Raw genomic sequence first — 27,549 nt, forward strand, 5'->3', positions numbered from 1 at the left:
AGTCTGATGCTTTGATGTGAATGACTAAAAAAGGAAATCTTATCTAAAATGGAGAGATTTACTAAATAATTTTCTTTTTTGCATTCAACTTTTTTTTTAAATTGTATTTTTGTTTGATTTTTTTAAACAGAGTCAGAATAAGAAACAGGACTCTTTTGATTCTTAATGATTCCATACTTTTGTGGCTTTAAAGTTGTTCCCGTTTCGTTGAATTCATTACATTGCATGTTACTTCATATTATTCTTTCTGAATTGTAATAGCAGCTTAATTGCTTCCAGTGGTTTGGATCTCTTTTATTTTTAGCATTGACTGCCATGTGCGTGTGTTTATAGCGGAGGTTCAGAGTGAGATCGAGAGGATCTTCGAACTGGCTCGCACACTGCAGCTGGTGGTTCTTGATGCTGACACAATAAACCATCCGGCCCAACTGGGAAAAACATCTCTTGCACCTATTATTGTCTACATCAAGATCACTTCTCCAAAGGTACACACACATATACTTTAAAATAACACTTTTGATTACACTGTTTTTTAATAGTTCTGTTGAATGTGTGGACAAGCATTTATAATAAACTAAAATATACATTAAGGGCTTTTTTAAATCATTACACATTTGTAATGATAAAGTTGCAAATGCATTAAACTTTATGTCATCAAATAAATCTTTATAGATAAAAATTATAATCAAGTACTTTACATGTGCTTTAGTATGTTAGTCAGCACATCAAAACAAGAGTACTTTAAGACATGACAAAAGATTATGAAAACAATTATTTAAATGCACTTCAAAGTAAAGCTTTTAATAAAGTGCACTTAGGCTTCAAATCCCTTGTGAAAAGAAGTACACTATCATACTTTTAAAAAGTACTAATTATGAAAATAATATATTTTAAAAATATACTTAAGTGTGAAGTGTATATGTTTTTTAAGCACTTAATTGTATGTTAATGACAATTAAATTAACTTAAGTAGGACTTAAGTACATCTTTATTCCTGGGTTTCACAGATAAGGCTTAAGACTAAAATGTAAGTCTGAGCTGTTTAACTGAAAGAAACTTGCATTTATTTATCTTAAAACATATCAGTGCCTTTGTTTTGATTCTAAGCACATTTCTAAAATGTACTTAAATGTCCTAATTGAACTATGAGCTACACTGTAAAAAAAATAGTTGTTTCAACTTAAAATAATTTGTTACCCTGTTTTCAGTCAACTAAAATATTACAGTTGTCACTTAAATTAACATTAAGTCACTGAAAATTTCAAGCTGACTAAACTAAAAAAAATTTAAGGCAGCGGGGTAACAAATGATATTAATGTGTAACAACTTTTTTATTCTTTTTGTTTTTTAACAGTGTAATCCTGGCTTAGTCTAAGCCCTGTCTGTTAAACCGGGCCTATATGTAATTTTATTATTTTGTCTTTAAAATATGCAATTTAAAAAACCTTTGATTTGACATTAGAAAAAGACACTTTTTAAAAGTATACTTAAGTGTGTTAAGAAACAGTTGTGAAAGAAGTCACTTAAGTGGCCTTTTATTTCATTAATAAAAGGCCACTTAAGTGACTTCTTTCATGACTGTTTCTTAACACACTTAAGTACACTTTTAAGTATTGCAAGTACAGTTTTTTAATATACTTAAGATTTGAAGTACATACAAGTGTCAACAGTGGTCCCTCTGACTGTTTATTAGATTGTTTTTCTGCCGTTTAACACTGACATTTTGCTGGGATTTTGTTTCTACTGTATCTTTCAGGTTTTGCAGCGGTTAATAAAGTCTAGAGGAAAGTCTCAGGCAAAACATCTCAATGTGCAGATGGTGGCAGCAGACAAACTGGCCCAGTGCCCTTCAGTGAGTTAACTGCAATAAACCACACTATCACCCTTTCTCTCTCAGTCTCTGCTCTCTAACAGTTCACACGCTTGTTTGTTCTTGATCCAGGAGCTTTTTGACATCATTCTTGATGAGAATCAGCTGGAAGATGCCTGTGAGCACATGGCTGATTATCTGGAGGCCTACTGGAAATCCACTCATCCTCCCTGCGTCCCACAGACAAACCCTCTGCTGGAGAAACTCACCACAGTCGCTGCAGCCGCAGTCGCCTGCAAAGACTCACTAACTAATCCACAACTAAAGGTGCCTATGCAACTTCAGCCGTCGCTTACATTAACAAACTAAAAGAGTAACATTAATTTAATCACATTTTGCACGGGCAAGCACCACTCACAAAATAAAAAGCATTGGAATCTAGTTGCATTACCTAACGAAGGCTATTGAATTAAAAAGAAGCGCGTATTTAATGTGCACTTGGAGTGTACTACAAATCTTACAAATTTTTAAATAAAACTATAATTGCAGATAATATAATATTCAGAAGAGGTCATTTAAAGGAGAAGTCCACTTCCAGAACAAAAATTGACATAATGTATTCACCCCTTGTCATCCAAAATGTTCATGTCTTTCTTTCTTCAGTTGTAAAGAAATTATGTTTTTTTTAAGGAAAACATTTCAGCATTTTTCTCCATATAATGGACTGATATGGTGCCCCGAGTTTGAACTTCCAAAATGCAGTTTAAATGCGGCTTTAAACGATCCCAAATGAGGTTGTAAACGATCCCAGCAGAGGAACGAAGGGTCTTATTTAGCGAAACAAGATTTTTTTTTTTCATTAAAAAAATACAGTTTAAATACTTTTTAATCTCAAACGCTCGTCGTGTCTTTCTCTCCATGAACTCTGTGTATTCTGACTCAAGACAGTTAGAGTAAAAACTCTGATCATATTTTTTCTCTCAACTTCAAAAATCATTTCAAAATCATCCTACATCGCTGCAGAAGTTCCGACCCAGTCTTTGCAAAGTGAACATGAACAAAAAGTGAACAAGATCAAACACCCTTAACAAAAAAAGGCAAAACAGCGATATAGGTCGATTTCAAAGTTGAGGGAGAACATGAGATGGGAGTAATGTTTTCCTCAAAAAACATAATTTCTTTATGACTGAAGAAAGAAAAACATGAACATCTTGGATGACAAGGGGTTGAGTACATTATATGTGAATCTTTGTTTTGGAAGTGGACTTCTCCTTTAAGTATACATAGGCATTTTCATGACTGTTTCTTAACCCTTTGTTAAAAATAGCACTGAAAAAAGAATTTAAATGTTAAATTTGCATTGCAGAGTGTATTTATAAACATATTTAAATACATGACATACAAGTTTCAGTAGAAATTACATTCAAGTATACTTTAGTTTATCATAAATGCTTGTCAGCACTATACTTTAACCATACTTTAAAGACAATAGAGATATTTATGAAATTACAGGTAAAGATGTACTTAAGTCCTACTTAAGTGGGTCGAAAAAGCACTTTAAAGTTCAGCTAATTGCATTAAATAAAAATTTGAACCTATAATGCATTTTCAGTAAGCATGCAATTAAGTGTCTGAAAACATTACATTAAGTTAGCACTTAATATATTCTTTTAGGAATATTAAAGTACATTATTTCAATAATAAGTGCTCTTTTTATAAGCATGCTAAAGTGTGATTCTTTTTCATAAGGGTTTCAAGAAGTCAGATCTCTAAATTCCCAGGCAAATTAAACTTACTGAATTAAATTCTAACACCACATTATAATATTCATGTTTTTTGCAAATGTCCTTATCGTCCTGTTGACAAACATTGCTGCCTCTCAGACTGAGGAGGTCACTCCTGTTACAGATGAGTAGCCTCAGTCACGGTGAGTGTGTGTGTGTGTGTGTGTGTGTGTGTGTGTGTGTGTGCAACCCTGAAGCTCGGTCATGTTTTCTTTTGACCAAGTTCAGAATAGTAAAAACTAAGTGAATTAGCAGTTAGCCTAAAGGAATAACTCACCCAAAGTGAAAAATTAACTCAGCCTCATGTCGTTCCAAACTCTTTCTTCCATTAAACACAAAAGATTTTTTTTCAAGCTTTAGAAAATACAGATATGAAATGACATAAGGATGAGTAAATGAGGTCAGTTTTGGGTGAACTGCTCCTTTGATCAATTGTGTTGTTGTTGACTTTTAGACTTTTAAATATAGAAATAATAATTTTAATATGGATTTATTTAACACTAGAGAGTGATAATAGATATATACGGAAGCTTGTTTCTGTCACCGAATAAAAATAAAAAAGGTAACTGCAACTTTTTAATCTCACAATTTTTATCTCAGATTCAGAATTGTGTTTATATCTTGCAGTTCTGACTCTATCACACAATTGCGAGTTATAAAGTGAGAACTCTAAGATAATATAAACTCATGTTTTTCCTCAGAACTGGACTTTATAACTCACAATTGCAAGTGCATAACTCAAAATTAAAAAAAAATTCAGAATTCCTAGAAAAAGAAGTCAGAATTGTGAGGGTGCAAAAAGTCAGAATTGCGAGTTCATATCATAATTGTGAAAAAAAGTCAGAATTAGTCAGAATTGTGCACCAAAATGCAAGAAAAAAAAGAATCGCGTTAAGTCTGAATACTGCAAGAAAAAAAAAACAGAATTCCTAGAAAAAAAGTCAGAATTGTAAAAAGAAAAATAATAATAAAATAAAAAATCTGATTTGAGCAAAAAGTAATAATTGACAGAATTGTGGGAAATGGTAATAATATCACACAATTGAGAAAAAGTCAGAACTGTATAAACAAAAAAAAAAAAAAATTCGGTGAGACTGAGAAAAAAAAGTCAGAATTGTGCAACAAATAGTCTTAATTGTGAGGAAAAAAGTCAGAATTGCATGAAATAAGTCTGAATTGCGAGAAAAATAAAGTCCAAACTGTAAGAAAAAAGTTTGAATTGCAAATTTATGTCACACAATTCAGAGAAAATGTCAGAATTGCGAGAAAAAAATCAGAATTGCAAGAAAAAAGTCAGAATTCCAAGAAAAAATTTGGAATTCCTAGAAAAAAGTCAGAATTATGAGGAAAAAAAATGCAGAATTGCAAGTTAATATCACACAATTCTGAGAAAAAAGGTCAGAACTATGAGAAAAAAGGTGAGAATTTCTAAAAAAAAAAAAAAATCAGAATGAGAAATAAAAAGTCAGAATTGCAAGTTTATATCATACAATCCTGAGGAAAAAAGTCAGACATTTCAGAAAAAAAGATCATGGTTCTAAGAAAAAGTCAGAATTGACAGAATTATAAGAAAATAGAACGAGAAAAAAAAAATCAGATCAGAATTGTGAGAACAAAAAACAGAACTGTGAAGAACAAAGTCAAAATTCCTAAAAAAAAAAGTCAGAATTGCGAAAAAAGCAAGAAAAAAAATCTGAATTTTGAGAAAAAAGTAATAATTGACAGAATTGTGGGGAATGGAAATATCACACAATTGAGAAAAAGTCAGAACTGTAAGAAAAAAAAGGTCAGAATTTAGAGAAAAAACTTTAACTGAGAAAAACCGTGAGAAAAAAAAATGTCAGAATTGTGCAACAAAAAGTCTGAATTGTGAGAAAGTCCAAACTGTAAGAAATTCAGAATTGCAAGTTTATAATCACACAATTCTGTGAAAAAGGGTCAGAACTGAGAGAAAAAAAAAGTGAGAATCCATAAAACAAAAAAAAAAAAAAAAGGGTCAGAATTGACATTAAGAAAATAGAACCATGGAAAAAAAAATCAGATCAGAATTGCCAGAAAAGACAGAACTGCAAGAAAAAAGTCAGAATTGTGAGGAAAAAAAAGTTACAATTTGCAAGAAAAAAAAATCCAAAAAATTGTGAAAAAAGTCACAATTACCTTTTCAAATGTATTCAGTGGCAGAAACAGGCGTCCATATAGATCTGATGTGGTTTGTAGTAATTTGCAGTGATTTCAGAGATATTAACTTTTTTTTACACTCTTTAAAAAACATTTTTTTCCTAACACTTTACAGTAAGGTTGCATTTGTTAACATTAGTTAACTAGTTAGTTACATTTGGGTTTGCAATTCATATAACTGCATTATTTGATGCGTGTGTTGCTAAAACAGAGCAGAGTGGGCGAGCAGACAGCAGAGAGACCGCTGGACGACAGGACGGGCTTTTACGAAGACTACCATCATCATCATCATCACTACCAAACTCAGAAGCAAGGAAGTTTGGAAGACGACAACACTGAGGAGAGAGACGCTAAAGCTAACAACGACCAACAATCGAGTGAATGGAGAAGTCGGCACAAACACCACAGCCATCATCATCACCATCATCATCACCGCCACCATCACCACCATCACAGTCGCACCACGCGGACGCTTTCCAAACAAGAGACGTCAGAGTCCACGTATCCCGAGCCTCTCCCCGGACACACGCAGGAAGAGGAACCGCCAGACCATCATCACCATCACCATCATCATCATCACCACCACCGGGGCGACAAAGAGAAGGAATACGACCACAACGAGAGGAACGGGCGGCAAAGAGGAAAGCAGAGGTCACAACGAGAACCTTATCAAGAGCGGGACAGGAAACGAGGAGAGGCGGAATGGGCGAGAGAGCATTACATAGAGCAGTGACACGCGTGCCACATACACACCGACCTCAATCTTATGTGTTTTTACAGGCCAATGTAATGTATATGACACGTGTATCCATACATGACTTTTACAAGTGTGGACAAATTAAATAAAGACTATTATATATAATTTAATATGGCATGAATGATGGAATTCTCTTTAAAGATTGTAGAATTTTGCGTATTTATTTTATTTTATTTTTTTCCATTGTAGATGCACGTTAACCCAAAGGAAAAAAAAAATGTTTGTATTTTTTTAAATCGAAATCTAATAACTTGCTCTGCCTTTGAAACAATCTTGGTTTTTAGCTGTTGTGAGTGACCGTTTTAGAAATCAAAGCAAGTTCGTAGCAAAAATACCACCAAAAATGGCAAAATGTCTTTTTTATTTTATATATTTCTTAAAATTCTACATTAGGTCTAGTTAATTACTCAAATTATTATTATTATTTATGGAATCTTAGTTTTACCACAAAATAATAAAAAAAAAAATTAAGTTAAATTGATTTTTAGTTTCAGTTCTGAAAAAAGAAAGTTAGAAACCTAAGATGTAAACTTGCAAAAAAGTCAGAACTGTGAGATAAAAAGTAGCAATTATCTTTTATATTTTTTTATTCTGTTGGCTCAAAAAAAAAAAAAAAAAAAAAAAAAAAAAAAAAACAGAATTGAAAGATATTGCAAGAAAAAGTCAGAATTGTGAGATAAAAAGTTGCTTTTACTTTTTAATTTAATTGAACTATCTTATGGCAGAAACAGTCTTCCATAATTATTATTATTTTGTTATTAAAAATTCTTTTCACCCAGAAAGACATCACAATTGTGAGAAAAAAAGTCTAAATTGTCAAAAATTAGAATACCAAGGAAAAAAAGCTTGAAAAAAAGAGTCAGAATTGTGAAAAAAGTTAAAATCCCTAGAAAAAAGTCAGAATTGTGAGTCACAATTCACAAGTCTAATTCAAAATCTAATAACTTGCTCTGCCTTTGAAACAATCTTGGTTTTCAGCTAATGTGAATGACCATTTCAGAAATCAAAGCAAATTTTTAGCAAAAATAACACCAAAAAAAGGCAAAATGTTTTTTTTTTTATTTTATATATTTCTTAAAATTCTACATTAGGTCTAGTTAATTACTCAAATTATTATTATTATTTATGGAAGCTTATTTTTACCACAAAATAAAAAAAATAATTAAGTTAAACCGACTTTTTAGTTTCAATTCTGAAAAAAGAAACCTAAGACGTAAACTTGCAAGAAAAAAGTCAGAACTGTGAGATAAAAAGTAGCAATTATCTTTTAGATTTTTTTATTCTGTTGGCTCCAAAAAAAACAACAACAACAAAAACAGAACTGAAAGATATTGCAAGAAAAAGTCAGAATTGTGAGATAAAAAGTTGCTTTTACTTTTTAATATAATTGAACTACCTTAATTATTTTTTTTATTCAATGGCGGAAACAATCTTCCATAATTATTATTATTTTGTTATTAAATATTCTTTTCACCCAGAAAGACATCACAATTGCGAGAAAAAAAGTCAGAATTCCAAGGAAAATTTTTTTGAAATTTTGAAAAAAAAAAAAAAAAAGTCAGAACTGAGGAAAAAAAGTCAAAATTCCTAGAAAAAAAGTCAGAATTGTGAGTCACAATTCACAAGTCTGATTCAAAATCTAATAACTTGCTCTGCCTTTGAAACAATCTTGGTTTTCAGCTGATGTGAATGACCGTTTCAGAAATCAAAGCAAGTACATAGCAAAAATACCACCAAAAATGGTAAAATATGTCCCACTATAGAAATATTGTTTTTTTTTTTTTGTCTTAAATATTTCTTAACATTCTACATTAGGTCTGGTTAATTACTCAAAATATTATTATTATTATTATTATTTATGGAAGCTTGTTTTTAGCACAACATTTTTAAAAAAGCAAAAGCAACTTTTTTCTTTCAATTCTGAAAAAAAGAAAGTTGGATAACTAAGATGTAAACTTGCAAGGAAAAAAAGTCAATTACCTTTTTTTATGTTTTTTATTCAGTTGGCCAAAAAAAAAAAATATTGCAAATTTAGTTAGTTGCTTTTACTTTTTAATTTAACTGAACTACCTTTTTATTCAATGGCGGAAACAATCTTTTTAGAATTATTTTTATTTTGTTATTAAATATTCCTTTCACCCAGAAAGTCATCACATTATGGAAAAAAAGGTTGAATTTTTGATTGCATCTTCACTGCTGTTTTTGTTTAGTTTTAAAACAAAATAGATATTTATTTTATGTTGTGTGGATGTCATTTCAAATTGTTATTTAATGTTAATTACTTGTGTGTTAATGTTGCAAAGGTGTGTATTGCCTTGCATATAGGATAAAGACATTACAAAAGTGACATTATAGTTTTGGTTTGTTTCCCCAGCAGTCCTGTGCCGTTTTAAACTACCATTCTGACAAAACCACAGGTAATTTGTTAAATTAAAAGAAGACTATTTAAGGTTTGTTTCCATCTGTATTGTTTTTGAACTGCTAGATTTGACAGATACTCACAGAGTATTTTTAGGATTTAGGAGTGTGTTGCATTTACAAAGAAAGTGTATTGTGTATTGGGCAAGTGGCTTTAAAATGTGTAATTTATATTCTCATAAAAACAACTTTCATTAATTCTTCTAAACAAAAATGTGTTATTTAAGCTGTTTAAATGACCCTTTTAGCAGTGAGACTACTGTTCTTATGGTCCTGCATGAATTCTGGTTTATTCACATGGTCTTAGACTAAAAGACTTTTAAATTAGTTATGAAACAAGCTTTCCTTATTGACTATTTTTCATATTTTCACATCTTAACACAACCAAACACAGAAAAAGGGAGTAATCTGCAATCTGGTTGACTTCTGCCCCTGAAAACTGATGACATTTGCCAGACTTCAGTTTGAATTTCAATGCTATCAAGCAATCAAAATTACTTTCAGAAAGTATGAGAACTTTATTGTTGTATTGATATACATTGTGTTTGCATGTACCATGCATTTTGATGAAAAAATACAGAATCTGCAGTCTTTTGCACAAGCGAATGTGTAAAGAGTGTTGTCATACACACAAATTGTGACCTTACGAGGCAATTATTCATTTTTCTTGAGTGAATTATGCAACTCTATACAGTCTCACAGTGCTCACAAAGTTGCAAAACATCTATTGTTTGAAAAAAGAGGTATCATAAAAATTGTTTTTTATTAATAATGTTTACTTTCATACATTGCACAAGAAAAAATAACTGCATTTGCACATACAATCCTGTTACTATAAAAGTTTACATCCCCTTGGGTCTTATTATGGTCTTTAGTTTTCTTGAGAATCAGTGATTGTTTATATGTTTTGTGATGGTTGTTCATGAGTCTCTGAGTAGTGATGCACATACTGACAATTATGAAAATGATGGCCATTATGAAAAATAAAAAACATTTGATCATCATAAAGGCAACAAACTACATTAAATCAGAAAATGTTCGAAAAAGATGATCTATTTAAATTGTCGTTTTGATTCATATTTTGGGAAATGTGTAAATATAAAGTTTATTTGCAAAAACAGATAACTTTTTTTACATTTCAAAAATCATGTTTTTTATAATGTTATGATGTTTTTTTAATTGTATTTTTTGTTATTTGTACTTTATATCAAAATAACCCAACTGCAGTTTAATTGAGATTAATTGGAATGCACAATTTAAAAAAAACATGATTTTTGAAAATTGTTAAAATATGAGTTATGTTTTCGCAAATGAACTCTTCATATACACATTCTGAAGGGTGATTAAATGTTTCCAAAAGGCACAATAATTTACCCAGATCATTCTGTTCAAAAAGGTTTACATCCCCTTCTGTTTTCTTTTTAAGCATTGATAAATATTTTTATCCTTTGTCATTCTGTATCCTTTAAATAAGTGGTTTAGGTACATGAAAACCTGCCACTGTCACCTGATATTTTAAAAAATGTTTGTTTTTTGTCCAAAGGTCTATGGACCCACAACATATCTTGTTGCGTTCAACTGATTAGCAGATAAAAGTGTCATATTTCTTCATACTACTTCATATTACTTACTATCGTTTTATGAACTTGGCAATAAAAAAGCCAATAGTATCCGTGTTGGCGTTTTTTAGGAGGCTCTCAGGGGAGTGTGTGACGCCAGCTCCTCTCCATGCTAATTCTGGGCGAAATCTCTGCAATAGTCGCCGCTGGTCATGTGACAGACCTGCCCCAGGCAACCCCTCCGATCCTAAAAGAGGCATCTGCAGAAAAAAATATTTATATAAAGCTACAAGTAAAATTATTTGAGGGATAATTTACAAAATGAACACTATTTTTTTATTTAGTACTGTCCTGAATAAAATATTTCACATAAATAAATGTTTACATACAATTCACAAGACAAAATAACGGCTGAATTAATAATAAAAATGACCAATTTCAAAAGTTTACATAGTATAACAATTTTCACACCAATTTTCAAAGCATTTTCACAGATAATGCAAAAAGCGAAAACAAAGGAGTAGTTCACTTCCAGAACAAAAATGTACAGATGATTTACTAACCCCCTTGTCATCCAAAAGGTTCATGTCTTTCTTTTTTCAGTCGTAAATAAATTATGTTTTTTGAACTTGAATTTGAACTTCCAAAATACAGTTTAAATGCGGCTTCAAACGATCCCAAATGTGGTCGTAAACTATCCCAGCCGAGGAAGAAGGGTCTTATCTAGCGAAACGATTGGTCATTTTCAAAAAAATACAATTTGTATACTTTTTTTCTAGTTCATGACAGTTAGGGTATGTCTCATGTTCTCCCTCAACTTCAAAATCATCCTATATCGCTGTTTTACCTTTGTTGTTGAGGGTGTTTGATCTTCTTTGCATGTTCACTTTGCAAAGACTGGGTTGTTTCTTCTGCAGTGATGAAGGATGATTTTGAAATGATTTCTGAAGTTGAGGGAGAAAATACGCTTGGAGTTTTTCGACATACCCTGTCTTGAGCCAGAATACACAGAGTTCAGGCAGAGCAAGACAAGACGAGCATTTGAGATTAAAAATTGTATTTTTTAAATGAAAATAACCGATCATTTCGCTAGATAAGACTCTTCTTCCTCGGCTGGGATCGTTTACAACCGCATTTGGGATCGTTTGAAGCCGCATTTAAACTACATTTTGGAAGTTCAAAATAGGGGCACCATATCAGTCCATTATATGGAGAAATATCCTGAAATGTTTCCCTAAAAAAAAATGTTTTGTTTATGACTGAAGAAAAAAAAAGACATAAACATCTTGGATGAAATTATCTGTACATTTTTGTTTTGGAAGTGAACTAATCCTTTAACTGATAAATAGTCCTGTCTGGATAAGTCACTTCAGGTTTGATATCCTTTGAGGAAATCTGTTGCTTCATCTAAAGATCCTGCAGTGAAACTTCATAGTTTACTTTGAGTTTTTGTGTTGACTCACAAGTATTCACTGCTCTGTTTTGACAGTTCTGGATTATAAAATGCAGGTTGTTTTAGCATTTTTTTTAATCCTCACCTGTGGCTCTATTGTTAAACAGGGGAATGTCTTGAGAGCCCAAGCGACCTGCTCTTCATTTTCCGCAAGCGTCACAGTACAGGTGCTATAGACCAAAACACCTCCTTTTTTTAACAAACGAACAGCCTGCAAACAAGAGTGTAGAAACACATTCTAGAAGCTGTCAAAGACTTACACTGTAACAACCATTTTTGCTAACTGAAATAAAATATTAAAAAACATAGAAAAAAAAAAAAAAAAAACTAGTCAGTTTAAATTACTAAAAGATAAAATAAAATGAAGGCTAAATAGATACCCTTTAAAAAGACAAAAGCACAGAACAAAATTACTAGAAATAAACTCAAAATATAAAAATAAAAGCTAATAAAAAAATGAGTAAATAAGTAAATCATTAATAATAAATATCACAAATACAATAATTTATAATATTTAATTTTTCCTTCAATGTCAAGACCTTTATTCTTATGAAAGCTTGTTCCCACCACAGAATTAAAAAAAAATTATAAAAAGTAGTTTATATCTCATAACTCTGCAATTCTGAGAAAGTCAGTCAGAATTGTAAGATAAAAAGTCAAATTACCTTTTTTATTTTTTTTATCTCATGGCAAAAACAAGCTTTCATTCAGCTTTGTTGTCACTGTGTTTTGTAAATAACCAATTTAAATGTTGAATTTAAATTTTAACCATCATACAGAAAGCTTATGTCACTTTCTAACTTGCAGACTCTATGGTTATACCGCCATGTAGAGGTGAAAAGCTGCAAACACATGTTATTACTGTGGAAATCATAGAGGCAAAAAACATACTCTGGATGAGTAGCTGTAATAGACAAGTGTTATAATGCTGTATTACCGTAGTGAAAAGTTTTCTCTGCAGAGGCTGGTAGGAACAGACTTCTTTCAGACTCCAGCTGTAGGTCATGTTGGGTCTTTGACCCAAACCACTGCAGGGAGCGTCTAATAATATCCGGTCAAAACTCTCCTCAGGATACGGGGGACCGTCAACAAATACACACAAATACACAATTAGTACAGCTACAAAAACAGTGTTATGTTTACTAAAAATCTGATCTAAACCTGGAAATGAAACCTTTTTACAAACCATATCTGCAATTAATTAAAGTAATTAAAATGTAATAGTGTTTTTCCTTCAGGAAATCATATATAGTTATTAATGAATTAATTTCAGTGGCTGAATTATCACAAAGTAGTTGCTCATTTGTGCATATATTAATTTATGTTGTGTATATTTATCTTTAAATTTTAATTGACAATGTTTGTTGTTGTTTTAATTACTGGTATAAATGTGTGCAATATGAGTTGCCTAGAAATCCCAATGTGTCTCACTTTTGACATAGAATGAAATTCCTGAAATTTAGTATTTAAATGAGAGCCAGTAATGCTGCTTTTAGGTTATGGAGGCTCACCTGCACTGCACTGAGTGGGATCTGAGCTCACAGCATTTATACTGTTGCAGCAATATGCTTTAATACAGTTCAACTTCAGCACATTTGCATTCTGAATGATCTTTTCCATTTTGGATCGGACTTTTTCCAAGGCCACAACAGTACCCTGTGGGGACACAGCAAAGATGTAAGATATTTGTTTTCACCTAGGACTACTTTTTCTTGCCACAATTCAATGGTAAAATGAGTGCTGCAGGAAAAAAATCTAAGTAATTAGTTTTAATGTTAATACATTTTAAGTATAAAAGTTGTGGTAGTTGTAGAAAATGGATTTTTGTTTCAAGTACTCTTACTATATATCGTTCTTACAGAATTGTAATAACACACACTTGCCTGGTTTCCCATGAGAGAAGCAATGTGTGTGGTCTTTCCTCCAGGAGCAGCACACATGTCGAGGATTCGTTCTCCAGGACGAGGTCCTAAAACATGACCTACGACCACAGACGGCAGGTTCTGTGTGAACAAATGCAAAGACACCTCGATTTGGACAAATGTAAACAGCTCATAAGTCAAACATTTGGATAAACTTGACTGACTTTGTTTCTTGTGATTATCAAGAATTTATCATGCCCTTTATCAGGGCATAATTTTTGGTTTTGTTTAAAAGTTTTTTTTGTTTTTTTTTTTGTTTTTCACATTCACCATTGATTTTTTTCTTAAAAAAACACTTTATATCTTCTCATTCAACAACACCTAGAAGGGAACATTATGAAATATATTACTGTAAATAGCTATCAGATAACATATACACTGTCGTTCAAAAGTTTGGGATCAGTAAGATTTTTAATGTTTTTTAAAGAAGTCTCTTATGCTCAAAGTTACATTTATGTGATCAAAAATATAGAAAAGCACAGCAGTATTATTGCAATTTAAAATAACATTTTTCTGTTTTAATATACTTAAAAATATATTTTTTTTTTTAGAAAGCTGAATTTTCATAATAATGCTGAAAACTTCACATCACATGGAAAAAAAAATCAATTTTATTATTATAAAATAATATTAAAATAGAAAGCCATTATTTTAATAACGCAATAATATTTTACAATATTACCTTTTTCCAGTATTTTTAATCAAATAAACACAACCTTGATGACCAAAAAATACTTCTTTAAAAAACATGAAAAATCTTACTGATCCCAAACTTTTGAACGGCAGTGTATATGCTAACACTAGCTGGTCACACTTTATTGTAAGGCCCAGTTCTCGCTCTTAACAAACCATTAACTATGGCTTTTGCCTCAATAAACTCCTAATTTGCTGCTTATTAATAGTTTAGGGATCAATTCTCACTGTTAACTAGCATATCTTTAGTTGCTTATTTACTAAAACTTATTTTTTGTTTTTTTTTAAACTCACAATTTGTTTCTTATTAATAGTTAGTAGTGTAGTGGTTAAGTTTAGGTATGAGGTTTATGGATAAAGGGATCTAAAATATGCTCATGCAGAATAAGACATTAATATGTGCCTTATAATCACTAATAAACAGCCAATATGCTAATAATATGCATTCTAATAAGCAACTAGTTAATAGTGAGAATTGGTCTCCAAACTAAAGTGTTTCCATATATTGTTAGTTATTTGAGACACAGAAGCATGAGTGCTACCTGTAGGAAGAGCTGATCTGTAAGAACACCATCAAAGGAAGGGCTTTGATAGAGAGGCTCAGTCATTCGAATCGCAACACCCCTGAGTGACAGACACACAGATCCATTCATGTTAAAGCTAACTGGCTTTCAATGGAGTGAAAAATAAATTTGTATAGATAACTTGACTCACTTCCCAGGTCCATCTGAGCTGAATATTTCTGATCTATCCACCTCAGAAATCCCGTTACCCAGAAACACCTTCTTGCCTTTGAACTCTTTGGCTCCGCGTGTGCACTTCCCCTCCACATCAGAGAACACGGACACCACGTCCCCCACTTTCATATCTGACAGATTTTCAACATTTAACAATTTAATGGTCTAAATCAGCGTTTCCCAAACTCAATAATCCTACAGCCCTCCAAAAAAACTGGGAATAAATTGCCAGGCCACACCAGATTAATTATTTACCAAAAGAAACAAGTGTTCACACTGTCTGTCTTTAAATATAATACTTTTCAAGCAACACCTCTGGAGTCACCACACTAGTGTGAATACACAGTGACGAGCATGTGTGTGTTGCTCACACTTGGGCGTGCTGAGGATGCCAGGCGTGAACACATGAGCTCCTCTAAGAACAGCATTGCCACACTGAGCACCAACTATCACTTCAGAGGCCAGCGCATCCACGGGCCTGCAAAACAAACACATCCACACAAATCAAGAGACACTCAATTACCAGACAGAGTTCGTCTTCTGAGAGAACAGATGTTAGACCAGCGATCCGTTTATCGTCATGTTGGATAATAAATAGAACTTCTATTTTAAAACAATAACGCAAGAGTACTGAGAGAACACAAACATTTTCTAATAATGTACGTATATTTTGAACGTACCGAGGGCCGTGGACTGGAAGCAGCAGAACATCTGGAAGCTGTGGGTGAGTGTAAACAGATGGAGATTGTTCCTGCTGCAAAGAGATATTACGGTCATTTTTTTAAAATGTCCTGAAAATCATTCACATCATAATATACATTTTAAACACTATACACAAGACTCATGATCCTAGTAACACTGCTTGATTCACAGCACAATACTGTGGATCCAAAAAGCATTCAGATAGAGATATATATATATATATATACACAGTACTGTGCATCCTGGAGACTTTTTCACAGTTCTTCTGGATTTAGTCTGTCTGAGTTTGTGCCGTTTCTTCATGTCATTCCAGACAGACTGGATGATGATGAGATCAGATCTCTGTGCAGAGCACTCGCTGTTGTCAGACTCCTTGTGCAAACAAAAATCTCACTGGATTATTACAATTAATGACAAAATGAATGTTTGGAAATGTAATCTGATATTTCCTACTGACACACTACAGCAAAAGACCGACTTTAACTGACTAAACCATTTTGTAGCTGATGAAAATACTAGTGGCCTAAGACTTTTGCACAGTACTGTGTGTATATATATATATATATATATATATATATATATATATACACTACCGTTCAAAAGTTTGGGGTCAGTACATTTTTATTGTATCTTTTTTTTTTTTTTTAAGAAATTAATACTTTTATTCACCAAGGATGCATTAAGTTAATACTTAAAAGTTTATTAAAAGTTAATAATAAATAATTTACATTGTTATAAAATATTTATATTTTGAATAAACACTGTACTTTTTAAACTTGTTATTCATGAAAGAATCCTGAGAAAAAAAAAAAAAAAAAAAATCACAGGTTCCAAAAAATATTTGGCAGCACAACTGTTGATATTATCCAACATTGATCATTCTAATAATAAATCCGCATATTAGAATGATTTCTGAAGGATCATGTGACACTTAAGACTGGAGTAACAGCTGATAAAAATTCAGCTTTTCATCACAGGAATAAATTCTATTTTAAAGTATGTTAAAATAAAAAACATTATTTTATATTGTAAAAACATTTTGCAATATTACTGTTTTTTTCTATATTTTTAATCAAATAAATGCAGCCTTGATGAGCATAAGAGACTTCTTTAAAGACTATTACAAGTCTTACTGACCCCAAACTTTTGAACGGTAGTGTATATGTATAGATATATAGATAGATAGATAGATAGATAGATAGACGGAGGGATGGATAGACAGACAGACAGACGGATAGACAGACAGACAGATAGATGGATCGATGGATAGATAGAAATATAGATAGAGATAGACAGACAGATGGATGGATAGACAGATGGATAGAAATATGGACAGATAGATGGATAGATAGACAGATGGACAGACAGACGGATGGACAGACAGATAAAAACATCAAATTTAATGATAAAAATCATCAAATGTCCCAATAATAAAAACCGTTCATATTGTTAATATACTGTAAAACATAAATACATTACTATTGTAATACCTTTATTGAAACTTGTAGTTCTATTTATATCCATACTTCTATTTATATCTATTTATATTTGATAAATGTAATAATTATTTTACTCTAAACAGCATTCAGACATTTTTTATTTATTATTTTAGAAATTATTTAGAATTATTTTATTTATTATTTCTGAAAATTGCCTCAGTCCACAAAAACAGGGAAAATTTTGAAATTAAAGTGATGACAGGCGTTTGCAACTTAATCACACGAAACCATACTACCATTTTAATTTTATTTTGATTACAGTCCTTTAAAAAAAATATATTTTATATTTTTATGACTTTATCAGCCTGTATAATAACCTGTACTCTGCCTAAATACATTTTGGTGGGGCCACTGTATGTTGGGTAAGACATTTTTTTTTTTATAAATGCATGTCTTCATAAACATCTTGGGTCTGTGTGATAATTCCAAAATGAGTCCTGCATTTACAGACATAGTATGTCATCTAATTGTGCACAAACAAACACACACCTGTGCTAAATGCTGCTCCAGCCGGTGCTGAATGTCCTGGAGCGGGTGCAGGTGTGTGCTGGCTCTCAGACAGGTGAACAGGGGCGGATGAGACAGACAAGACAGCAGAGCTTCAAACACCAGATCAGCCTCATCTCCACCAGACTCACACACCAGCTACAGAAAAAAAAACACATGAGAAGTCATACTGTAAACTCTGCACATGTTATGAGGCAGAACATTTCCATAAATACCTCAGAGGTAAATGAACAGGTATTTGACTGAAACTGCCCACCTCGTTGTTTGTATAAACATTGCGAAGATGTTCTCGCACTTCTGGGTTCATGGAAAGCTGAGGGAAAACCGACATTTCCGTGTCTTGTGCGAAAAATCACAAAAAAATACATTAGTGTTAGTTGTTAAACAACTATTAGCTAATCCGTCTTACAGTCTTTCACACTGTCATTTAAGAAAAGTTTACAGTATAAGCGTTTCTTTATTCAAAAACTAGTAAAGATGTGACAGAAAGTAAGCGAGGGTGTCGAGCAGTAAACCATGTGCGAGATATTCACAAGTTTAGCGGTATTTCAGAGCAACATCAACATGTTTTGATTCAGCCATTTGTGTTTTTCTTAAACATAATGACCAAAATGACATAAACTGGTATGTGCGCTCTTACCGTCTAATTTTAATCAGAAATAAACAGAAAATGAATCGGTCTTCTTCGCCCCATGCTATTTTGTCGTATTAGCAGCAGTCGCGCTACACACCGCCACCTAGCGCTTGAATGAATAGCTACATCCTAAATATCAGGCTTCTCACATTGATTAAACCAACCAATGTGCGAAAAATTATGCAGAATATCCTTAACCTGGCTACTCTCTTCAGTTATATACCAGTCAAAGGTTTTTGGACAGTAGGATTTTTAATGTTTTTTAAAGAAGTCGCTTCTGCTCACAATGTCTGCATTTATTTGATCCAAAATACAGTAAAAGCAGTCATGTGAAATCCTAACTGCTTTCTATTTGAATATATTTTAAAATTATTCAAATCTAAATTTTCAGCATCATTACTCCAGTCTTCAGTGTCACATGATCCTTCAGAAATCATAATATGCTGATTTGCTGCTCAAGAAACATTATTATTATTATTATTATTATTATTATTATCAACCTTTAAAAAACTGTTGAGTACAGATTCTTTGATGAATAGAAAGATCAAAAGATCTGCATATATCTGAAATAAAAAGCTTTTGTAACATTATACACTATACCATTCAAAAGCTTGGAGTCAATTTTTTTTTTCTTTTGAGTCAGTATAATTCTTTTCTTTAAATGGATCAAAAGAGTGATGATAAAAACATTTATAATGTTGCAAAAGATTTTTATTTCAGCTAAATGCTGTTTTTCTGAACTTTCTTTTCAAATTCAAATTCTACTCTAGCTATTTTCAACATAATAATAATAATAATTATTATAATAATGATAACTCTTTTGAGCAACAAATCAGAAAATTAGATTGATTTCTGAAGGATCATGTGACTGGAATAAATTTTAAATTTTAATACATTTTAAAATATATTAAAATAGGAAAGAGTTATTTAAAAAATAATAATAATCTTACTATCCAAAAACAACTGACTGGTAGTGTATATATGTGTGTGTATAAATAAAATACTATTTTAAATATAAAAAAAATATTGTATGTATATCCTTGCATGAAAATATACAACAACTTTTATTTAGCTACTATTACTACTAGTTAATACTTATTGTAGTAATAAATAGTTGCTGGCTGGTGTCTTAAGTCTACTTATTTTATAAAGTATATTTTTACTGTATCTTTAGAAAATATATAAATATATATATATATATATATACACACACACACACACACATACTGCATATAGACTGCATTTACAATTACACCAAGTCCAAAAACACTGACATATACATCCAAAAAAAAAAAAAAAAAAAAAAAAAGAAAAGAAAAGAAACTGCACACAAAAAGGTTTTAATAAGAGAGATTTATTCAAAATATTTAATATTATAAAGTGTAAAAAGTTAGGCAATGAAACCAAATGAGATCAAATGCACCTAAACATATCAACACGTTCACATTTTTTACTGTCTGAATCAACAAAAATGAGACTCGTCTGAGAGGTCTGAGACTTCTTACTGCGTGCGTCTATCTATCTACTTTAGTTACCATTACAAAAACCTAAGACATGGTCAAAATATACGAAAAAATGATCCATGAACCCTGTACTTATAAAATACTTTCACCAGTTAACAGTGAGGTGTGAGGAAATCAAGTGGAATTTGTTCCAGTTGGCATAAAACAAAACACTAGCGCACAAACCTAAGAAACCAGTTAAAACCACCAAAAAAAAAAAAGTGCATGGTTCAATCTTGCATTTTAACAGCTCATACCATGAGTGATTTTGCGATTCTGTATCATAACCCATTCAAAATATGACGTCTTATTCCAGTGAAGTTAAACAGAGTAAACATTTAATTTTCATACGCACATACAGTATATTAAAGTTAAAGTTGGCTTCTCATGGGGATCCAGGTGAACGGACAGCACGGATTTCTCTCGCCTAAAGGGGGATTTTTTTTTTCTTTAAAAGGATGCCAGGTGTTTCGTTTGTTTAATCGTCTTTATCTTTGGCTCCGTGTTTAAGAATACGGGTGAACTCCACGTAGTTGAAGTTGCTCTTTTTATCGATTGGCGCTTCTCTAAAGAGCTCATCGACTTCTTCATCCGTGAATCGATCTCCCATAGTGGTCAGCAGCTCTCTCAGGTAGTCCTCCTGAATGAAGCCTGTGAAAAGAAACAATCACAGATTCAACTTTGTCCAGGGGAAAATCCATAAAAAAAAAAAGGGGAAAGTGGTTCAATATTTTAGTTATACTTAATCATATCAGTCCACAACTGCATAATTCTTCACACTCAAATATATTTATGTATTAAAACCACATTAGATAGTTTCAACAATCAAATAAACTTGACGTGATGGACCACAAAACCAGTTATAAGTAGCACGGGTATATTTGTAGCAATAGCCAACAATACATTGTATGGGTCAAAATGATCTATTGTCCTTTTATGCCAAAAATCATTAGATTATTAAGTAAAGATCATGTGCTATGAAGATATTTTGTAAGTTTCCTACTGTAAATATATCAAAACTTAATTTTTGATTAGCAATATGCACTGCTAAGAACTTCATTTGAACAACTTTAAAGGCGATTTTCTTTTTTTCTTAATATTTTTTATTTTGCACCCTCAGATTCCAGATTTTCAAATCGTTGTATCCCATGAATTAATGGAAAGCTTTATTCAGCTTTCAGATGATGTATAAATCTTTCAAAAAATTGACCCTTATGACTGGTTTTCTAGTCCAGGGTCCAAAATGAAACTGGTAATACAAATAAACTAAATGTGCTTTAAATACACAATAACCAGGTTTACACATTTATCATCAATAAATACAATTAGTTTAAATTTTTTACATTTTATACACTAATTGATTATTGCTTATTTCACAGCAAGCCATATCTTAACCATGTTCATACTTTTTAACTGAACAGATGTAATTGTTTTCACAATGAACTGATTTGTGCTAATTCCAAGAAATGCATTTGAAAAATGTTTGTTTTATAAACCAAATAAATGCAAACAGTTAATAACAAACTACGCCATGATTTTATTTTGCTGATTTTTGCATTGCATGCATGTATGTATGTATGACTGACCAATGTAGCATAAACTGTGTTGCATGGATTTAATAAGAGACTATCTGTTCACCTGTTCCTTCCTCGTCAAAGCAGGCAAATGCATTACGAATGACTTCCTCTGGGTCTGTGCCGTTAAGCTTCTCTCCAAACATTGTGAGGAACATAGTGAAGTTTATTGGCCCAGGAGCTTCCGTCATCATTGCCTCCAAATAGTCATCTTTTGGGTTCTTCCCTGAAAGACGGTAGAAAAACACATCCAATCTATTATGTTGTAAAATCACATGGTCCTCATAATATCATTTACTTCTGTATATAAAGTAATATAAATGAATCCTACAGCAGTCACGCATTTTTAAAATACAAAGTGTATAACATAAAAAGTGTCAGATGATGACAGAAGATGTGACCATTTACACTCCTGTCTGCATTATGTATTTGGGAGAAAGCATGATTAAACTGCATACAAAGAAATGCAAAATAAAAGCAAGGATTTTAATCCATTAGGGAACGGACTGTGATCCTCAATGCTAGCAAGATCTTACCAAGAGAAGCAAGCATGTCATGAAGATCCTCCTTATCAATGAAACCGTCACGGTTCTGGTCGATCATGTTGAACGCTTCCTTAAACTCCTGAATCTGTGACTGATCGAACATAGCGAAGACGTTCGATGTTGCCCGCTGAGGGCGTTTCTTGGTGATCTTTCCCTTGGTACGACATTTGCTCGACATTTTGGCTGTATTTGGTTTCACCTACAAGCTTTAAAAAACAACAACAACAAAAGACACATCACAAAGAAGCCTAAAAACTTACAGATTAATTTGCCAAAATATAGCATTCTCTTTAGCTCAAAGACAAATTATAAAAAGACTAATTGTGCATTCAAAAAACCACAAGCATCAAGCAAAATAAAGACATCTACGGTGTCTTAGTGGTTATGTGAAACCACCTTTCTGCAAGTCTACATTTAACAGCAAGTAAAGAAAATTTAGGGAATAATTTGAAAACAATACATCAATATTTTTTCTAAATGTAAATGTTTAGGGAGCACAAAATGAGTTCTGTTAGCAACACTTTCAATAGAACTACATGTCTTTCAATTCATTTTACAAAAAACAAAGAATATGGAAATTCTAGAATAGCCAGAATATGGAAATAAATTTAACTGCAAGCTCTAATCAAACGACAAAAATTGGTGTTCTTTCTCAGTATTTTTTGTAATTTTCCAGTGTAAATATCTGAAGATTCTTAAATCAAGATACATTTACTTGAGAAGCAAAAAGACTCAAGATAATGCCTTGTTTTATGAGAAATTGACAAAAAGAAGTGAGTTTATGATTAAAACAAGACCAAATATCTGCCAAAAGGTTCAGAAAAATCTATTTATTTCAAAGGGTAATTCTATTTCACAGATATCTGTTCCTGTCTTAAGCATACACTCCCTCCATTTTGTTCAACATCTCAAAACAAGATTTCAACGTATCTTATCTTCATTTCGCATCTTGAGTAAGTGCATCTTGACTTAAGATATCTGTATTGGATAAGATGACAAAAACAATAAGGAAAATGTTCACATTTTTGCAGCGCTTGCAACATTTAAAGACTTTCTGCTCAGATTTAAGACATCTTAAGGTCTTAAAATATGCAAGGGATAATTAAGACTTTATTAAGACTTCCAGAAACCATGTAAAAGTAAACAAGTCTTATTGAGAAAGTAAAATCTGTTCTACTTGGGCAACATGAGATTAAACGTGAATCAGCGTCTTTTAATAACAGTATAAGAACATATGCCTCATATCAGCACATAACAGGCCTGCAGTTTCAACACCAGGTATTATGACAACACTAAGAGGGTATCTGCTGAAGTGCCTGCATATTTGACTGGCGTGCTGCGGCAAGCCCTTCTGCATTACATAAGCCCTCTTAGACTTTGCTTATGCCGGAATCTTAAGCTAAACAGCTGCTTAAACACATTTATCTCGAAGCCCAACGAAAAACTGACGCGACGCAATAAAGTCTGCGGATGAAGGGCGAGTGCCTCTATATCACCATAGCCTACATTAGCGACCTATTTAATTTATTTATAGCACATCTGAGTTAATGAGGACACTATTTGCAGAAATGCTCAAAACTATTTTAGCATATTTTCGATGGCAAGGTTAAACAAACCGAGACGAGACAGGAAGCAAGTATAAATATGCTTTGGCTATAGCTTTTAGTTTGCTTTTAAGTTTAAATCTACAAATGAATAACTCTTGTATATACTATATATACAAGTGAATAACATTTTCTAGGCAATATTTTGAGATTTGTAGTCAGAAGCGCGAGCATATTGTGGTTCATTTTAACGTTACTCTTCCTGTCAGTATAACGTCTGTTATATATTATTAAAACAAACAGAACTGTATAAGTAAATCTTACAAACAGTCTATACGAATAACCACTACAAATCAAATATTTGAGAATAAAATAACCGTCTTACCGAACAACTGAGATCGACCGTTTCCAGCCGCGTTCAACCACCGCCCAAACTTCCGGATTTCAGCGTCGCTTCCGCAAACCTCGACCAGACCAATATAAAACTGAAAGGGTGAACCGGATGAACTATAAAGTTTTATAAAATGTGCCTTAATATGCAATAAGAGAAAGGAGGTTCGTTTAAAACGCTCTATACAATATATACACGTTTTTCATGTGACTAAATTCGTTAATGAAATATTATAAACACGCTAAACCCCTTTATCTTCAGCGTTAGTTTGTCCAGACACGCCCCAACAACTTGTACGTAATCGTTCTGAAACGTGACCATATACGGTCTAAAATCTACTGCATAAAATATATCCTGTTAACTCAACTGTTTCCAAATATCTCGATATTCCTAGTACCTGCACATTTTGTGGCAACGAAGATGAAACCTTAATACATTTATTTTTTTCTTGTGAATTTGTTCAGAAGTTTTGGTTTGATTTGTATTCTCATTTAAACAAACCCCTTGTCTTTGCACAATCTTTTAGCTTAAAAGATATTATTTGTTATTACTCTGACTCTGCCAACAAATCTAAAGAATATATTTTCAACTTTTTTATTTTGTTTGGCAAATTCTTCATACATAAGCAAAAATTTATGGGCTCAATTCCCACTCTTTCACATTTTCTGATTGAGATTGACTCACTGCTCACATCTTTTTTTTGACTAGCAATAATAAATGTGTCAGGTTTTTGGAAATATATGAAAAAAATATTTCTGTTAACTCTGATTAGGTTTAGATAGTTTTCCTTCATTGCTCTTACATTATTATTATTATTTTACTATTATTATTATTATTATTATTATTGTTATTATTATTATTATTATTATTATGTAGTTTTTTTTATTTTCCTTATTCTAAGCAACATACCCCCTTACTGTAATTTATTTCTCCTCTTCTTACTTCTATCTTCTTCACATTGTTAATGTTTTCCTGAAGGTGATTGTATATTTAATCTGTTTGAATAAAAAAAAAAAAAAAAAAAAAAAAAAAAAAAACGGTCTAAAATCTATTTTATTCCCGTTCAGCGTGAAGAGACATAACATTTATTCCATTGTTACTGTAATTTTTATGTATGCATGCATGCATATATGTATGTATTTAGTTAGTTGTTAGTTAGTCAGTCAATCTTTATTACAGACTCAATGTCCAAATTTAAAAAACAGGGGTTACAGGGGTGCACTTAAGTTTTTTTGCCTGGTTCTCATAAGAGTACCAGGAGATTTGGTTTGGTCCTCACATAGCACATAGTGTGACACATTAAATATAACTCTAAAAAATAAAAAAATAAAAATAAAGGATAATAGTTGTTATAATATCATTGGATAATAATATCATTAGAGGTAATTGCCTGAACACAAAACATATTTCTAAATTAGGCAATATTAAACATGAAAATATGAACATATATGGTATTATGCACATGTATATAATAAATATTAGGCTACAATACAAGACTTTGTTGCTATGTTGGACTATATTGTATTAAAATTCAAAGTTTACCATGCATCAAATACGTAATCGTTCTGAAACATGACCATATACGGTCTAAAATCTATTTTATTCCTGTTTGGCGTGATGAGACATAACATTTATTCCATTGTTACTGTAATTTTTATGTATGCATGCATGCATGCAAATATGTATGTATTTAGAAAGTTGTTAGTTAGTTAGACTCAATGTCCAAATTTAAAAAACAGGGGTTACAGGGGTGCACATAAGTTTTTTAGCCTGGTTCTCATAATTCAAATTCAATTCAATTCAAATTTATTTGTATAGCGCTTTTCACGATACATATCGTTGCAAAGTAACTTTACACCAAATTAATGTTTTTACAATATATGTAGTAGTAGCTTGATGTACATATGGCAGAGATGCGTATGACGTAATCAAACAGACAAAGAACACTATAAATTAGTAGCAGAATTCGGTAGTGCTGTATGTTGTTTCAGGGTTGGTATCATCTATCTGAAGTCCTCTGTGGGGTTGACATCATCTCTTCTTAAGTGTTCTGGATCCAGACTGGAGCTTGTGAGTTCCTAGTTACCACGGGATGTCAATCCAATGGCAGAAACAGAGAACAAATAGGAACATAATTAGCGTAGCTGCTGTTCAAAGCAAGCAAAGAAAGATTTGTTCAACCAGAGCTAAAAGATTAATAATGAGCATTTGATCAGATATAACCGCAGGAAAACTTTATGAGATGCATTATTTGAATGCTTGGCTAAAAAGATGTGTCTTTAATCTAGATTTAAACAGAGAGAGTGTGTCTGAACCCCGAATGTTATCCAGAAGGCTGTTCCAGAGTTTGGGAGCCAAATGCGAAAAAGCTCTACCTCCTTTAGAGGACTTTGCTATCCTTGGTACTACCAACAGTCCAGAGTTTTGCGACCTTAGGGAGCGTAATGGATTGTAGCGTGGTAGAAGACTAGTTAGGTACGCATGAGCTAAACTGTTAAGTGCCTAGGTAAGAAGTACTATTTTGTAGCTAATGCGGAACCTAATAGGTAGCCAGTGCAGAGACTTTAAAATTGGGGTAATATGATCATATTTTCTTGACCTGGTAAGGACTCTAGCAGCTGCATTTTGGACTATCTTTGCTTGTTTATTGAACATGCAGGACAAACACCTAGTAGTGCATTACAATAGTCCAGTCTAGAGGTCATGAATGCATGAACTAGCTTTTCTGCGTCAGAAACAGGTAACATGTTTCGTAGCTTGGCAATGTTTCTAAGATGGAAGAATGCTGTTTTTGTAACATGAGAAATATGATTTTCAAAAGACATAAGAGTACCAGGAGATTTGGTCTGGTCCTCACATAGCACATAGTGTGACACATTAAATATAACTCTAAAAAAAAAATAAATAAATAAAAATAAAGGATAATACTTATTATAATATCACTGGATAATAATATCATTAGAGGTAATTGCCTGAACACAGTATATTTCATAATTATGCAGGCAATATTAAACATGAAAATATGAACATATATGGTATATATGACAATATGGTATTATTAGGGTACAATACAAGTTGCTATGTTGGACTATATGGTATTAAAATTCAAAGTTTACCATGCATCATCTTGGAAATAAAGTTTTATTTATGTTCTGAATAGGTTAGGATCCGTGTATTTTATTTCCTGATTGATTGTCTATTTCAGACTCTTTAAGATGCGCAAATTCTATTGCGTTTTACAGTTAAGCAGGGTCTATGTTACAACAAGCGTAATTACATAAACACGGTTAAAACGAAAATCGGATGACGTTTATATATGACAGGATTACAAATCTTTACT

At 32.1% G+C, this 27,549-nt stretch overlaps 3 protein-coding genes across 6 annotated transcripts in view; 1 reads left to right on the top strand and 2 right to left on the bottom strand.

The window, feature by feature from the left end:
* Positions 1 to 8,313, top strand: part of cacnb2a (calcium channel, voltage-dependent, beta 2a) — a 37,335-nt gene extending 29,022 nt beyond the window's left edge. For all 4 annotated transcript variants that reach the window (XM_051114406.1, XM_051114408.1, XM_051114407.1 and 1 more), the window contains 4 exons: positions 334 to 485; positions 1,757 to 1,852; positions 1,943 to 2,137; positions 5,984 to 8,313. In XM_051114406.1, coding sequence (XP_050970363.1) covers positions 334 to 485; positions 1,757 to 1,852; positions 1,943 to 2,137; positions 5,984 to 6,505 — 965 coding nt within the window. In that variant the 3' untranslated portion in view covers positions 6,506 to 8,313. The remainder of the gene's footprint in view (positions 1 to 333; positions 486 to 1,756; positions 1,853 to 1,942; positions 2,138 to 5,983) is intronic.
* Positions 8,314 to 10,079: 1,766 nt separating this feature from the next.
* nsun6 (NOP2/Sun RNA methyltransferase 6) lies at positions 10,080 to 18,635 on the bottom strand. Its single transcript, XM_051114410.1, has 12 exons — positions 18,553 to 18,635; positions 18,276 to 18,358; positions 18,002 to 18,157; positions 15,992 to 16,065; positions 15,683 to 15,789; positions 15,289 to 15,442; positions 15,117 to 15,198; positions 13,843 to 13,962; positions 13,471 to 13,615; positions 12,897 to 13,045; positions 12,045 to 12,170; positions 10,080 to 10,766 (listed from the first exon to the last, which is right to left on the bottom strand). Exons 2-12 carry the CDS (start codon positions 18,348 to 18,350, stop codon positions 10,578 to 10,580), a joined length of 1,377 nt encoding a protein of 458 aa, XP_050970367.1. The 5' UTR covers positions 18,351 to 18,358; positions 18,553 to 18,635; the 3' UTR covers positions 10,080 to 10,577.
* Positions 18,636 to 20,364: 1,729 nt separating this feature from the next.
* myl12.1 (myosin, light chain 12, genome duplicate 1) lies at positions 20,365 to 24,355 on the bottom strand. Its single transcript, XM_051115629.1, has 4 exons — positions 24,204 to 24,355; positions 22,266 to 22,480; positions 21,794 to 21,955; positions 20,365 to 20,806 (listed from the first exon to the last, which is right to left on the bottom strand). Exons 2-4 carry the CDS (start codon positions 22,450 to 22,452, stop codon positions 20,634 to 20,636), a joined length of 522 nt encoding a protein of 173 aa, XP_050971586.1. The 5' UTR covers positions 22,453 to 22,480; positions 24,204 to 24,355; the 3' UTR covers positions 20,365 to 20,633.
* Between the last annotated feature and the right edge of the window lie 3,194 nt (positions 24,356 to 27,549).

The sequence above is a fragment of the Labeo rohita genome, chromosome 7 (assembly GCF_022985175.1).
Source record: "Labeo rohita strain BAU-BD-2019 chromosome 7, IGBB_LRoh.1.0, whole genome shotgun sequence".
NCBI lineage: Eukaryota > Metazoa > Chordata > Actinopteri > Cypriniformes > Cyprinidae > Labeo > Labeo rohita.